Source organism: Coturnix japonica, chromosome 7 (genome assembly GCF_054131305.1).
Source record: "Coturnix japonica strain WE chromosome 7, WE-NBRP24, whole genome shotgun sequence".
Lineage (NCBI taxonomy): Eukaryota > Metazoa > Chordata > Aves > Galliformes > Phasianidae > Coturnix > Coturnix japonica.
The window spans coordinates 17,121,808-17,136,450 of record NC_140669.1 but is presented as its reverse complement, the minus strand read 5'-3'; the positions used below and the strand labels follow the sequence as shown (position 1 = coordinate 17,136,450).

At 35.5% G+C, this 14,643-nt stretch overlaps 1 protein-coding gene across 11 annotated transcripts in view; it reads left to right on the top strand.

The window, feature by feature from the left end:
* Nucleotides 1-14,643, top strand: part of MYO3B (myosin IIIB) — a 173,196-nt gene that overhangs the window by 26,129 nt on the left and 132,424 nt on the right. For 10 of the 11 annotated variants that reach the window (XR_014947949.1, XM_085552467.1, XM_085552466.1 and 7 more), the window contains 2 exons: nucleotides 1,930-2,006; nucleotides 13,378-13,523. Coding sequence is in view for 10 of the 11 variants with exons in the window: in XM_085552467.1 (XP_085408593.1) it covers nucleotides 1,930-2,006; nucleotides 13,378-13,523 (223 nt within the window). In the remaining variant the exon portion in view is untranslated. Of the gene's footprint in view, nucleotides 1-1,929; nucleotides 2,007-9,352; nucleotides 9,464-13,377; nucleotides 13,524-14,643 lie in introns of those variants that run through there. The other variant, XM_085552468.1, reaches the window with a different exon arrangement.

Here is a 14,643-nt window from a genome sequence, read left to right as displayed (position 1 = left end):
AAATGCAGAGTTTAGGAAGAGAAGAGTTTTGCATCAAATTGGAACATATTCTTTCTTCTGCTAAGATTTCTCTTTCATGCGAGTGACTTGCCAGCATCAAACTTTTTAGAAATGGCCACTCTGTGTTCCTCACTTTCCCAGTATCCAGCCTGAAACATTTTGTACTACCTTGCAGAAGAGCTAAGTGTGATTGAGCTGCAGCTGAGAACATTACAGCTCTACTTTAGAAGTGTGGAGAGCCTGAAAACTGAAAGATCTCAGATTAACACAAAAACAGTGGTTGCATTTGATATTTTTAGGTTAATCCCTGGAACTAATAATCCTATCCCATTTTGAAGGAATGTTAAGAAGATTTATTGTGCAATAGGGAGTAAAGAAAATAGGAAATGAAATAATAATTCTGAATTTAGTATTGAATTGGGCATACTAAAATAAGGATCTGAAATCCAAAGTGATGGAGATAAAAGGGAACACTTGGATATTGCCTAGTCAGTGAGTTCTATCTGTTATGTAGGGGGAAGAGAAAGTGATTTCATACTCAAGGCAATACGTATGGATATTAGCACATTGAGAGGAGTGCACGGAGTCATTTATCTGCTTTTATTGCATGACTTTACTACAACTTGTTCTTTTTTCAATGTAATATTTTTCCTTCAACTTCACTCAACAGCATGACGCTAATAAATGTTGATGTAGGGTGACCCAAAATGTCTACAACTCATCATTCATTCATAACCTTGTCTCTTTTTTGTCATATTCCCTCCTCCGCCTTTGTTTCCTGTTTCAGTTCTTTGGTGTTCCATGCTGTTGTGGAATGTCCATAGGTGGCAGCTACAAACTAGACTAGCTTAAGAGAAAAGAGTTAAATGCACAGAGGCTCATAGAGTCATTAGCTGCTTCACAGTGTTACCCAGCAAATCCAGATTTGCAATCACACTGAAATGAAAAATAAGTACAGACATGAATTGTTGATATAGCAATCTATTTGCTTAACACATGAATTACTAATTTTGTGTCTTAATTTCTTACCGAAATCTGTCACTAATCTATTTTGTGTTTCTACCTGTTTTTCTTTGTAGGTGATGCTGTGGGAGCAGATTATGTGTTGGTTTTTTTTTTTCTTTTTTCCCCAACAATGATAACATGGAAATATTTTTGTCAATATTTTGTTCAGCTTAATTGAATGCTCCTGGCTTCTACAGGAGCACGGTTGACAAGAGCAGAGAAAATGATTTGAGATTTCATTTTGATTTGTTAATGTTGTTTCATTTTGCTCTAGTTCCTTCCTTCCTTTTTTCTGCTGTGCTTCACTAGCCTAGCCTCAGTCAGAAAAGCAATGAAGAACAGGGTTTGTTTTAAGCACTTGCTTAATTCCTAAGTACAAGCTACAATGTGAACTTGAGTTTATGTTTTCACAGGAAAAAGAATTGTTTTAAACAAGTACATAAATGTTTTGTTGAGCAGGAACTTCTGCAAGGCTCCTACTGGCAGCATTCAGGGAATACATTTCAGCTAGGCTTGGGCAACATTTCTGGAAAACAAGTTTTAAGTTCAGATTAGAATTTGAAATGTTACAGGTTATATTCATGAAAAACAGCAGAAGGAGGCATCTGTGATACTTAAGGGCTGATTAAACTTTTGAATTTGAATGAAAGCGATTTAGACTGAGATCATTCACAAACGATCTCTCAGCAGTTTTGAAAGAAAACAGCAAGCTGTGGTCTGTTGGAGATGAGCTGTGGATAAAGGGAAAAATTAAATTAATCAAAGAATTCAGTAGTAATGCTGTACCTACTTGGGCCAGGTGTCCTGTAGCTATGATCTCAGGTTAGAAGTTTGTTTTCTACATACTTCAAATAAACTGACTGACCTGAGTTAATGAATCTGAAGCCAAAGTTGTTCCTTTTTTTTTTTTTTTTTTTTTTTCAGGTGTTTCAGCCCAACTCACCAGCACACGGCTACGTAGAAACACCTCAGTGGGAACACCCTTTTGGATGGCTCCTGAGGTAGGCAAATATTTTCTGAATCTTGAGTTGTTTCTCTTCATTTCAGTGCATGACTTGTTGGCACTTTAGATGGGAAGAAATGATATCTCTTTGTTAAAGGCTGTATTTCTACTTTTCTCCACATCTGTGGCCCCTGTTGATGAATCTACTACTAGAATACAGAAACTGGATTCTTTGAACAGCATTAATATTCACTATTTTGGTTTCTGTAGTGTTTCCATAAAAATACAGATGATCTCTAGGTAACTAAGGGTTGTCTTGAAAATTTTATGACTTCCCAATCAAACACATTAAGTACTATGCATTTCTACAGAAATGCTTTTTAGGTGAAAAGTATTAATATGGGACATTTAAAGAACCCTTCACAAAATAGTTGATTGGAATCTACAGCTGAGAGCTTGGGCTGGGGAAACTGAGGTCTGCAACTCTGCAGTCTCCTCAGGTTTCACACATAAGACCAATTCTCTCTTGGGCTAAAGAATTTGAATTTCATCTGGCCCTGCTTGCTCTTACGGATATGGATTCATATGGATATGAATCTATGCATGTTAGTGACTTCTATGCTATATTCAAATTTCTGGTCTGAGGAAATGCATGCAGTTTTTCTGGAGTTGGCTAGTTCATCTATTTTGTTGATCCATTTGTTCTGTTGTGGAGATGGATGCACTAAATATAGGAAAGGTCCTTTAAAAATGGCAGTTAATACCCTATTTTTGTGTACTAGCAGGTGCCAAAACTTGTTATTCTCATCCTGATCTACTACTATATTGGACTGATGTTTTATGTCAAAAACAAAATAATAAAAATTTTAAAAAACAGTCAATAATAATTATAGCTGTTTAACTTTGGGAGGTGGTTCAAGGACTCTGTTTTCTGAGTGGCAAATCCTGAAGTTGAGAATTCTTTCCCTGTCTGGGGACACAAGTGCTTGGACTCATGGGCTGGCATAGCTTAGAAATACAGAAAAATAATCTGCAATTATCTTAGTTAATGTATTCTCTGTAAATTTATGATCAATTGGATGTTTAAGTGAAGGTTTTAAGATTTTAAAATGTTAATCTTTGCTCTTCTTGTTGTAAGAAACAATGCATTTTTATAAGATATAGATTATGAAGTCAGAAATGGAGTGAAGAGGGAGTGACTTGCTTCTTTGTAAGCTGTTAAACCTAAATAATAATAGCCTCATTTATATTGGAGACCTTTAGATGTATTTGAATTTAGAGGAATTTTGGATAGAATTTGTATCTGTTACAAATATGTAAATCTGTTTTCATATGCAAAACAATTTTAAGTGTTGTGCAAATGTCTGTTTATTTTAAAATACATTGTAGTACTTATACATCCCTGTTGCTTCCTAAGGACGGCTGATTACAGCTGAGCAGGGAAAAGAAGCTGCTGTAACAGATCCAAAATTGATCTTCCACACTCTCACAAAGAATGGTTGATATTTTACCATCTCCATAACAACCAGTTACGTCACAAAAGAGACACAAGATACCTTAGAAACCACTGTGCAAGTATTATTTATGGAATCACCTTCACTGAAGACATTCTGAAACCTTTATAAAACTGTCCTTTAAACAAGAACAGGAACATTATGAAATATTTTCTTGAACTCAGATTATTAGAGGTGATTTTTACAGTACTGTTTTGATTGAATGATCGCAATCAATGTCAGAAATCATACCAAATTTATAATCCATCCTGCCTGAAAATACTCATTCTCAAGGTAAAAAACCAAAGAAATAAACAGAGACTTAGATGCAAGATGCTTAGGTATCTATCCTGCTATTGTTGAAATAGCTTTTAAATTTCCAATTGTGTAACATACGCCCTAGTTGCTACGGTTTCTTTCTTTGTGTCTGTATGAATGACCTATTTCCTTTGTCATGCGAGGTGCAAGTTACCTTACACCTTGGGAGACCTTTGTGGTATTTTTAAAATGTGCAGCCAAATTTTTACATGAAATATGAATGCTTAGGGCTGAAATAAGCTGAAAAAGACTGCCTGAGTAGCAGTTTCTCAGAAACATTGATTTCTGTGTGAGACTGTGCTAAGATCAGTAAAAACTAGAAAAAAGCACTCAACAGTCTCAAAAATCATACTGCAAAATTTTTGACATAAATTTATCCTATGTTGAGTCTGAATAATCCTTAAAGGACAGGAAGGAAATGCTGTTATTCAGAGAAATAGAAAGGATTTAGGTAAGGATTTTTATTTATTTATTTATTTTTAAATTGGATTCTTACTATGTTCATGTGAAACATAGAAGCTCCAGATTGTATAAAGCAGTCATGGAGCCTCGTCTCATGTATAGGTGAGAAAGATGGATATAATCAGAAGGGGAAATGGGAACGGAAGCAGGAAAAATCTTCCTTAAGGGAATGTTTCTGAGAAATAAACCTTGTGAAATAAAACTGGCAGAGAATATTTTCTTTGGCAAAATGCAGGAAAGTATTCAGATGCAAGTGAATAATAGGATATGAGTTGAACCCTGGAAAGAAGCGTACACTGGAAACAAGAATCAGCACTTAAGCCTGTCTAAGGAACAGTCTGTATAACAAGGAAAAACATTGTATCGTAAGATGAACTTTGCAAAATGCATTAAAGGGATTATACAAAATGGTACTTAACATAGTAAAAGATTACTGAAAAAATAGCTGTAGCTGAGGGTGTCCTAAGGTGTCTAGTTCAGCTTGCTGTTCTTGCTGGTCAGCATAAAAATCAGTAGCTTAGCTGTTTTGAGCTGACTGGGACTTTTTTTTTTTTTTTCTTTTTTTCCTGTGCCAAATGGTTGTGAGGTTTGAGTAGCAGGTGACAGTACAGATCAGTAGGATTTGTCCTTGAGCATTTGTTTTTGGGCAGAATGTAGGATGAACCAAAAAGCTGCTGAAAATGAAAATGCAGAATCAAAACAGGTGGTGTGGAAGAATTTGGAGATTTTAGCAAGGGTAGAGGAGCTTTAAAGTAGACTGCCTGAAAATCAGTCATTACTGTTTAATCTAATTAGTATTATCTCACTGTTAGAAACACAGACGAACAGAAGCTGGAACACAGAAAACTGTCAAAGTAAAAAGATAAATAAGGGGGAACTGTGTAAGTACTGTGGTTGTTAGGTCATTTAAAGCTGTCTATTGCCAAATACCTGAAGTTATCTGAAGATTGCTTCTATTATGCTGAAATTAATTGTGTTGAATGCTAGCAAGAGGAAACAGATTGGAAATCTTAGAACAAAACTGCCTTTACTTCCTTACTACCAAAGCTGAACGTGTGTTGTTTTCAACCTCTATTGCAGAACTGGACAAAACCTATCCAGAAATGAATGGCCAAATTTCTTTTTCCCAAGTAATTGAAACTGCGCAAAAGCATGTAGCCATGCCTGCATTCTGTGTTTTATTTACCAGTTCAGGTATTTGTTTCATGAAGTTATCACGATCCAGCTGGATTCATGCATTTAACCTTAGTCCTTAAAAGAAGCTCAGTTAAAATCTGTGTGTTTGGGAACAGAAATAGATAATTGAAGACAGAAAGAATTGAAAAGATGCTGAAGGCAGTTTAAGTCGCAAGGAGTTCAGTGCTATATTTTTATTGATAACTGCTACAAAATGACAATGGTGCATATATAATTATGATATGAAAGAAATGAAATTAAAATGTAGTTGATCCTTTGAAGAACTACTTTTTGAAATGTGATGCAAAACAGGAGAGAAAGGCTGATACACTGGTAAAGTTACAACATGAGGTCTGTAATACTTAGTTAATCAGAAATAGAATCTTGGCTCCATTTTGCTATTGATTCCTAAGGGATTTCAGATGGCACACTATTATTTAAAACTGTGTCAACTGTGTACTTTGGGTACTTATTACTATCCTACGAAGATGAAATAATGACCAATAAGATTGCCAACAGAAACAACCAATTATTTCCTTTTCCTCTCGTGAATAAAGGCATGTTTCCTTTGACAAAAGGCAGTGCATCAGAGCATCAGAATAAGTTTCTGAAATGTTAGACTAGTTTAAATGTTAGATCAGTAGTTTAAATTGTCTTGTTCAGTGCTCCTTTGTTTTTTTAATCTTTACATTTGCTTTTGTGTGTGAAATAAGTCTAACGCTGAAACAGTATTTCCATGACAATATTTCCACGCTGTATGGAACTCCCTGCGTGATCTGAAGAAAAGTCAATCAAACCAGTACTAAAAATAAAAAGTACCAAAAAGACATCTGTAGCAATGTAGTAGAAAAATATACAAAGAGAAATCTCATTTTGTGGGGGCTCACAATTTTTCATTGAAGCTGATCTTCGTTAAGGGCTGTATTCAAGCCTTAGAATTTGGTCAAAATTCAGCTCACTCTTGGAAGTTTAGGGCTAATTATTTATTTACTTCACATTTATATTTCTATTGCAGGAGAAATGAAAGATTCACAATAACCCTCCAAGAACAAAAGCAAAGCCAACAAGAAAACCAAACATTTAATAGTAAATGCATCTTCTATAGTTAAATACTGCATTGAAAATATAATGCACTAAACTGTTCTTATATTTTTAATTAACTCTAAATAAACATTTAGATACATTTCCCTGAAACTATTGAATATCTTCTCAATTAAGTGCACTTCAGTCCGACTTATTTGACAGCCATTTGCTTACATCATGGAACTCAAGGTCACCATTCTGTTAATAGCTCCTAGTTCTCTTTGCTGCAACTCCTTATTAGCTAAAATTAGCTCTTCTGATGTGCATGTTTTCTCTATGCCCTTAAATGCTAACTAAGTGTGGAGTTTTTGTACACGCTGATTTATAATGAACTGTAGGGACTCACAGCTTAGTATAAGTAGGATAGATTTTAACTATATATATGTATTTACTTTGCTAGAAAAACATTTAAAAATAGTTGTACGGTATGTAATTTTTGTGATTTAATACTTCATGAACTGTGTATCTTCTCTTTCTTTAATAAGGAAAATCTTGGGAGTATTTCCTCATAATGTATTCCACAGAGGTGTAATAACTATTCTCTTACAACTTGTGAGTTACTGAACTGGCTGTAACTGCAGATTTTGAGTGTGGTTTTGTTTTTTGGTAAAACTTTTGTATTTTTGTAAATGAAATAAGATTATTAATTTTTGAGTGCACATCTTTTTATATGTTATTAAATTATGTTGAATCTTCCTCTGAGAAACTTCATAGACAGGCCTAAGGAAAGATTCTGCCTCTTCAGCAGAATTTTGCATTATCTAGTCTCAGAACTGTGAAATATTCAAAAATCCCATGTGTGCTTTTTTTGTGTGTGTGTGGTGGAAAAAAATAATATAAATAATGGTTTCTGTTATATTGTGATTTGGACAATGCCTGTAGTTTAACATTTCTGTGTTTGTTAGTGCATAAGTGTAAGGTGTAAAGGAGATGTCTACTTGACATATTTTGAAATAACATCACTGCTTTCAGGGGGTTAAAATAATGGGACACCACAATTTGTTATACAGTTATATTTAGAGAGTATAACCTATCACTTTGAAATGCAGAACTGGCTTTGAGTGTGGTCCTGTAGCATGTGTGGTAAATAGCATGGCCGTACCAGAGAGAAGAAGCTACATTGTAAATGTGAGATAGATTAGGAAGTAAAAAGTGAGAACCTTTGCTCTAAATAGCTGGGGCAAGCATGGATAGAAGAATGGAGGGAGCTGTTATAGCAGGTGAATGGCAGAGAGAGGGATAGAATCTAAAAGGCTACATATAACTGAAATGACTGATTCTGAGATGTCTTCTGAGAGCTGACTGGCATGATATAAACAAAGTTATCTTTAGGAGAGCACGTTTTAAGGAAGTGAATAGAAAAAGAAATGCCTATTTCTTCTTTGGTTATTTTTCCTACTTTCTTAATTTTCAGGCTACCTGTAAAATGAGCTGTGGTAGCAAGGAGTTATGCTGAAGCTGCTTAAAACCTGTAAGGAAAACAATAGAATACAGGAAGTTGGTTTTTGAAATACAAAGAGTTTCCTTTAAAGGTAATGGCATATGTGAGGCAGAGAGTGCAGCAGAACAGCACTGGTGAGCTCTCCCTGCAGAGAGAGGTCTGGCAGAATACATCACTGCCTCCTTTATCTCTGGAAAGCTACAGGTTTCCTCAAGGGCTGGCATAGCAGAAGGGGCTTAAAATGGGGAGTAGCCAGAGGGAACATCAGTACCTGGGCAGTTACCTTTGACAGCATGGCCACAATCTTGTGAAGGAATGTGGAGGTGTTTGTTTGTTCTAACCAAAAGAGCAGGTAAGGAGGACCTGTGAAACTTGTGTAGTTTTTTGAAAAGAAAAAGTTTTCTGTTGCTTCATGCAATGCCATTTCCAAATCTGTGTGTGTCCTTACTGCCAGGTCCTGTGGGTTGTGAAGAAATGTGTCGGTGACCCTAGTATTAGCAGCGTTGAAGCCACGATGAATCCATGGCATATAGCAAAACACCTGTGCTCGAAAGCTTATCTTTTTTCCAAGCTGTATCTGTTGGTCTAAGAAGAGGTACTCCTTTTCCCTATGAATGTAGCCTTCCATTAGGGCAGTCTAATGGTCTCAGGTATATTTTGCTGGTCTGAGGTAAAAAGTAAAAGCTTTTTTTCTATTTTTTTTTTTCTAATTCATTGCTGTTAAATTACAATGACTGCTCCCTATATAATTAATTTCAATTAGTCAATGTTAGTTGAAACAATTAGTTATGCAAATGATTCAAAACATTAATTACATTTTGTTTTGGAAACATTTTAATCAATATAATCATTTTCTGATGCACCATGGAAATATTTGAATAATAATCACAAGTAAGGATCGGAAATTCAAATAAAAAAGATGGGGAAATACAGAACCAATATCAGACATGAATTTGCTTGTCTTGTGTGAATGTGTGTGTATACATAAATACACATGTTATATACACTAAATACATATGCATTAGCTTTTTTTCTGGATAATTCAGTATCTTCACTGGGGTTTTTTTGTTTTTTTGTCATTTTCTTATATGCATAAGATTTCTATAAATATTTAATTTTAAATTTACCATCTATATAAATTAAGTTGGATTACATAGTGTCAGGTGGAGCTTAGAGTTAGTTGATTCATTTCCACTTGTATAGTTAGCAGTTTTGTTCTCCTTGCAGCAAGGGTAAGAATTTTGTTCCATGTTTATTTGCAGTGCTCTGCTTTCAGTATTGCACTCACACACCTCATAAGCTGCTTAGTTAGCTAAGGCAGTTGAGTAAAGCACTGCCTTTCCTCAGAAGCATCAGCATTCTAACTACAGACTTGTTTCTGCTGATGGGTCACAACCAGTTCTAATAGTGTAGTGATTGTCTCCAGGTAGCAGATCTGTACTGTTATTATCAGTCTGTTGTACTGTGTGTGTTTGCAGCTGTGTTTCATGCATGCATTGTCTGTACAGAGACAAAATGGAAGTTCACTTCTAATAATTCCAGGTAAGCTTCAAAAGCTTTGATGTATTTTGCTTCTCTTAAATGTATGTAGATCTTACGTTCTGATCATAAGCAGTACATCCAGTGTGCAAATAACAGCAAGTGCTCTGTATTATGTTTTCCTTTTTTTTTTTTTTTTATTTTTATATCCGCCTGTCATCTACTTATGCATTTGCTGGAGTTCAGAGAAATCTTTGCATTGATTTTAAAATGAGTAGAATTATCCTTGAGTACAAAATCTTTTTGTCAGTGAACCATTTTGTGTTCTTCTGTGAAGTGTTATGTTTCTGTAAAAGTTATAAATTGCCCAGAGTGCCTAATCCCTGGCTTCTCTAAATGCCCTCCATTTAGTGCAACTGATTTATGTGCTGTTTTTGCCAGACCGGTGCATTGCTCCCACCTCACCCCTGTCCCACTGTGACCCTCTACACAAATGGTATTGACGAGTACCATAATGTTGCCTGTGCCTCTGTGTGACGATAGGGTGTTTTTCATCCTAATGCAGTATAACTGGGTGGGAAACTGTGATGAAATTACAACTGGTACAAAAGGTCTGTCTCCTTAGCAACCTGGGCTGCTGTGTGCACGTAAACAGTCTATGCTGAAGTGAAAGACTCAGGGCTTGTTCCTATGACGTTCACAGCCAAATCTCAAGATTAACTACATCTTCCCAAAACATCAGGGGGTGAAAGCTGCCTCTTCTATTTGACCAGTATGTGGGGATTTTACTGGATACAGAACAGGTACAGATGTGATGATATCTTTGAATAAGGTTGAGAAAGAAGTAGCACGTTCTTCAGCTTCAGATAATTTCATCTGGGCTCTCTGCCTTCAGGTTCCACTGTGCAGAGCAGGAATCAGTGGAGATTTAGAAGTTGGGAGGCAGATTTAGATTTTTGGATAGAGCAGATATTCCCAAAAAATAAGCATTTCTGAGTTCTCTGTAGAGACAGGAACATAAGAAAGGATGAATGTATAGGTTTTTTTATCTGGCTTTCGGAGATTTTTGCTCTGTAGGGAGTTCCAGTGGCTTTGAGGTGGAGACAGAACTGGAGCACTCCCAAAGACTAAGCTTGTAAACTATGACTGAGAGATCTATTTCTTTAAATTTTGAGGCAGAGTTGTCTGCTACCCAATGTATAAAGCACATTGTCTATATATACACCAAGAATAAATTTGTAGTCAGACTCTTGCTTTGAAAATTAAAGTTAGTGCTATTTACTGATGCTTCCATTAGTAGTGCATAGGATGGTAAGATCCTAATGAGTTCCACTGAAATTTTAGTCTTGTTACAAACCAAAGTGGTCACTACACTCATGTACATTTAACATACTCAGTATCAGAAAAGCAGCTCATTTTCTGCATTTTCTGTGAAGCTGATCTCACTACAGTCAAACTATTTAAAATATACTTGGTAAATAAGGTCAATTTTTGAATTTTTGGAAACAAAAAGAATGCAGATTAAGGGGAATACCTTTCTAAAAGAATCACTTCAGGCTCTGATGTTGGAATGGAGAACAAACTGAGTGTTTAATTCCTCTGGGTAAGAGTGCCAGTCTTTTAACTCCATGTACTGTATTTACCGCATTTGTAGCAATTAGTGGTGGAACACAGGGCATCTGGAGACACTTTATTCGTACCTTTTTGCTTAGTAGGTAATATATTGTAAAACTGAGGGAAGCTCAACAGCTTTTTTTGTTTGTTTGTTTTTTAACCAACAGCGCTGGTATATCTTCCCTTTACCCGCAAGTTTTGCCATTGGCCTGTAGTTAGATGCTATTTAGATGCGCTTGTAAAGTAACAAGTTATGGTGTCTTTGAATGTGGAAGCCTCAGCTGTGCTTTTGGTTTTGCTGCTGATGTGTGACCTTGAACAGGTGCTTCTTCACTTGAAAATGAAAGTCTATTCATCTGCTTCATTAAGTTGGAGAACAAATAGCCAAATATTTGCATAAAACCCAACACAACAGTGAGAACCTGGGAACATTTGCCATAGTCAATGTTAGGAGATGGGCTTTAGGCAGCCTTTCAACCAAGCAGATAAATATTTTTCTTATTTAAAGGAGGAAGGAGACCACAGTGTGTTGTATTACTCAACTACAGATAAGCTGCTTCTAGCTTCCTCTGAGTCATGGCCTTGGAAGCTGACTTGCATGTTTGTTTGTTTGTTTTTAATTGAAAAGTTGTCTATGAGTACACAGACATTTTAGAAACTATATAAAGAAACAAACATAATAAAGAAAAACCAGTGTCCTTTCAACTTCGGGGGAAATTCCAGCTGATGTCAAGTGTGGCCTTAGAACAAATCATCTGGAGCTGGTTCTTTGTACTGACTTACATGCCTTTAGAATGAATTTCATTTCTTTCTTTCTTTCTCTTTAAGATTCAGTATAATGAAATGAAATTATCTTATAGGCTTCTGAAATAAGAGTGATGATTTAAAGCTGTATGAGTTGCATAGTATCTGTCTACTGCACCTTTTTCAAGAGATGAGGAATCTCTGGAATGAGACCAAGGTTATAATGAATTCTTTAAAGATCTAAGAAATATGTTAAAGTTTTCACTGGAGATGTTCCCTTGGGGAAAAAAAGGGAACAAACTAGTGATCAACCACCTTTGAAAATCATATACATTTCTGCAGTATTTTAGATAGTGTGTGTAACATCTCTATTTTCTGGTGGGGTCATGAATTCCAGAGTAAGAGATGGATGGTAAGATGGAAGAGATGGTCATATGGGCCTGTTGAATAGAACAAGGAGTGTGCCTGTGAGGTGAGATTCTGGAGGAAAAAAAGTATATGAGATGTTGAGCTGAAATCAGGATCTTCTGTGGAAAAGATTTCCTTACACCAGGCTGCGAATGGCTGCCTGCCAGCAGCTTCCTGGGATGCTGACTTGGTTGGTACTTCCACAAAGCAGTGCCCTAAACTGAAACTTGGTAGTAAAACTGGAAGTATTACTTGGAAGTAATAAATAATCTCACACAGCAGCAGCAACCCTGGGAAATGCTTTCAGAAGCTTCTGGTTGAGTACAAATTAGTAACAATAATTAGAACTTGAAGAAAAATCACAGAAGTAGATATTAACAGTATGCAGGGATCTGCAGTTGGTGTAACTGCTGAGATTTAAGGATACAAACTTAAGCCAGAATAAAAAGCCAGTGAACTGACATTTTTGCTATTGCAAAGATGAATATAAATTTAAACAGAAGTCTGAATCTCATGTTCAAATGACTGTCATGTTTCTAGCTGGTATCTAAAAGTTAGCTTTTGATTAGAATGCAAATAATGAGTTAACTGGAACTGTACACCAAGTTTATGATTCAAAACTCTGCTGATGTTTAAGGGAAGATTCCTGTTAACTTGTCTTAGTCAGGGTACATGATATCTTAACTAAGAGTTTTAAAAAAATTATTGTTACTTGAATCTAGTAGAAATAAACTAAAATTAAAAAAATACATACTTATTTTAAAAAGCAGAAATGAATGTGGGAATGTTCTTATCTAAAAAGTATCTGCAAATCAGTCTTTCCTCATAAATAGTCATAGAATTTAATTTAATAAGAATAACATCAATTAGATTCTGTGCCTTCCTTTGCAATGGTTGTTGCAGGAAGTGTGTTCAAGAGCAGGATTTAATAAAGTGACATTCTTTGCATGGGTATATGAAGCATCCCGTAGAACTTAATTAAAAACAACAACAAAAAACATTGTATTTAAAGGAAAAAAACCCAACAATTAAGAGAAGTTCTAATTTACTGATAAATTTTGTGGGGTATTTACCAACTGAGTTATGTACAAAAGGGTGTAAATTTGAGAGCTAATTAGGATTTTAGGCATGGATCAAAAAAATTATTCTGTGGCACACTAGGATGGCCTGAATTGTGCATTATGTTAATGCATTGTTTTGTTTTCTGATAGGTCATTGCTTGTGAACAGCAATATGACTACTCATATGATGCTCGATGTGACGTATGGTCTTTGGGAATAACAGCTATTGAACTCGGGGATGGAGACCCTCCTTTATTTGACATGCATCCGGTGAAAACTCTGTTTAAAATTCCAAGGTATGACACTAGATGTCTCTCTTCACTCGCTAGTTTGTTCTGAAGCACTAGTCAAACGTGAAAGAGGTATTAGGTAAGCGTTTTTTATTGAAATCCTAAGAATTTATTGCAGCAAGACACGCCAAAAATGTTGTAATGTGTAATGATACACAATTGCATATTTATCTTATTCTTCAATGAAAGATCATATAAAATATCTAGATACCTCCATTCAAATGTTTTGGTTTTTTATAGCTACCATATATGAAAACCCTTTGTTTCAAAAAACAAGGAAGAAGCCAATGTTTGAAACTGTTAATTAACAATTTTCAGTGTTACTCTTGTAGAGTCTTAGGCTGCTGTGGGAAAAAAAATACACAATTTTGATGGTTTAATCAAACATTAGCAGTTATTTAGCTTTTCATCTACTTGAAGATGTTAAGATATGTGAAGTTCTGGATTGACATGTGGAAATGAAAAGGAGGTAGATATTACTTCCACTTAACTGTGGAATTAACTGTGTTAATTCACGCTCACTATTTCTGGTTTTGTTTGCATTTCATTGATGCTTTCTGAATATGTTAAGATGAGATTGACAGTGTAAAATAGGGTTTAACAGCAGAATAGTTGTAATAATAACGGAAATATATCCAGTACTTGTACGGCATTGATTATGGAATTGCATATATTTGTTTTTTCAACATTTGAGTCATAAAAAAGGAATTGCCACTGGCCAATAACAGTTTAAAACCTTCAGATATATGAGAGTTTGACCTTTTCTTATCTGCTCAGTTATCATAGGCTTTTACAATTTCTTCTGATTGCAATTTGCATTTCTGATTAAGTCTATTTATATGCAGATGCAGTTTTGCTAGGTTCTGCATCATATAGTTATCTCCTTCTCCCCAGCCCAGACAGGAATTGCCACCTCTCTTCAGAATTATTCATACCGAAGCAGCAGTTCATCTGGTTGCCTTTGCACAAGTGTAAAACAGATCCTGGCAATTAGGGATGGAAGAAGGGCTTCATCATATTGAAGCAGTATCTATAAATTTTATCAGTGCTCAAAACATTTAAGAGGACGGAAGTCACATTGGCAGTGTACAGTAACAGCAAGAAATAGGATGATACAAAGAATAAG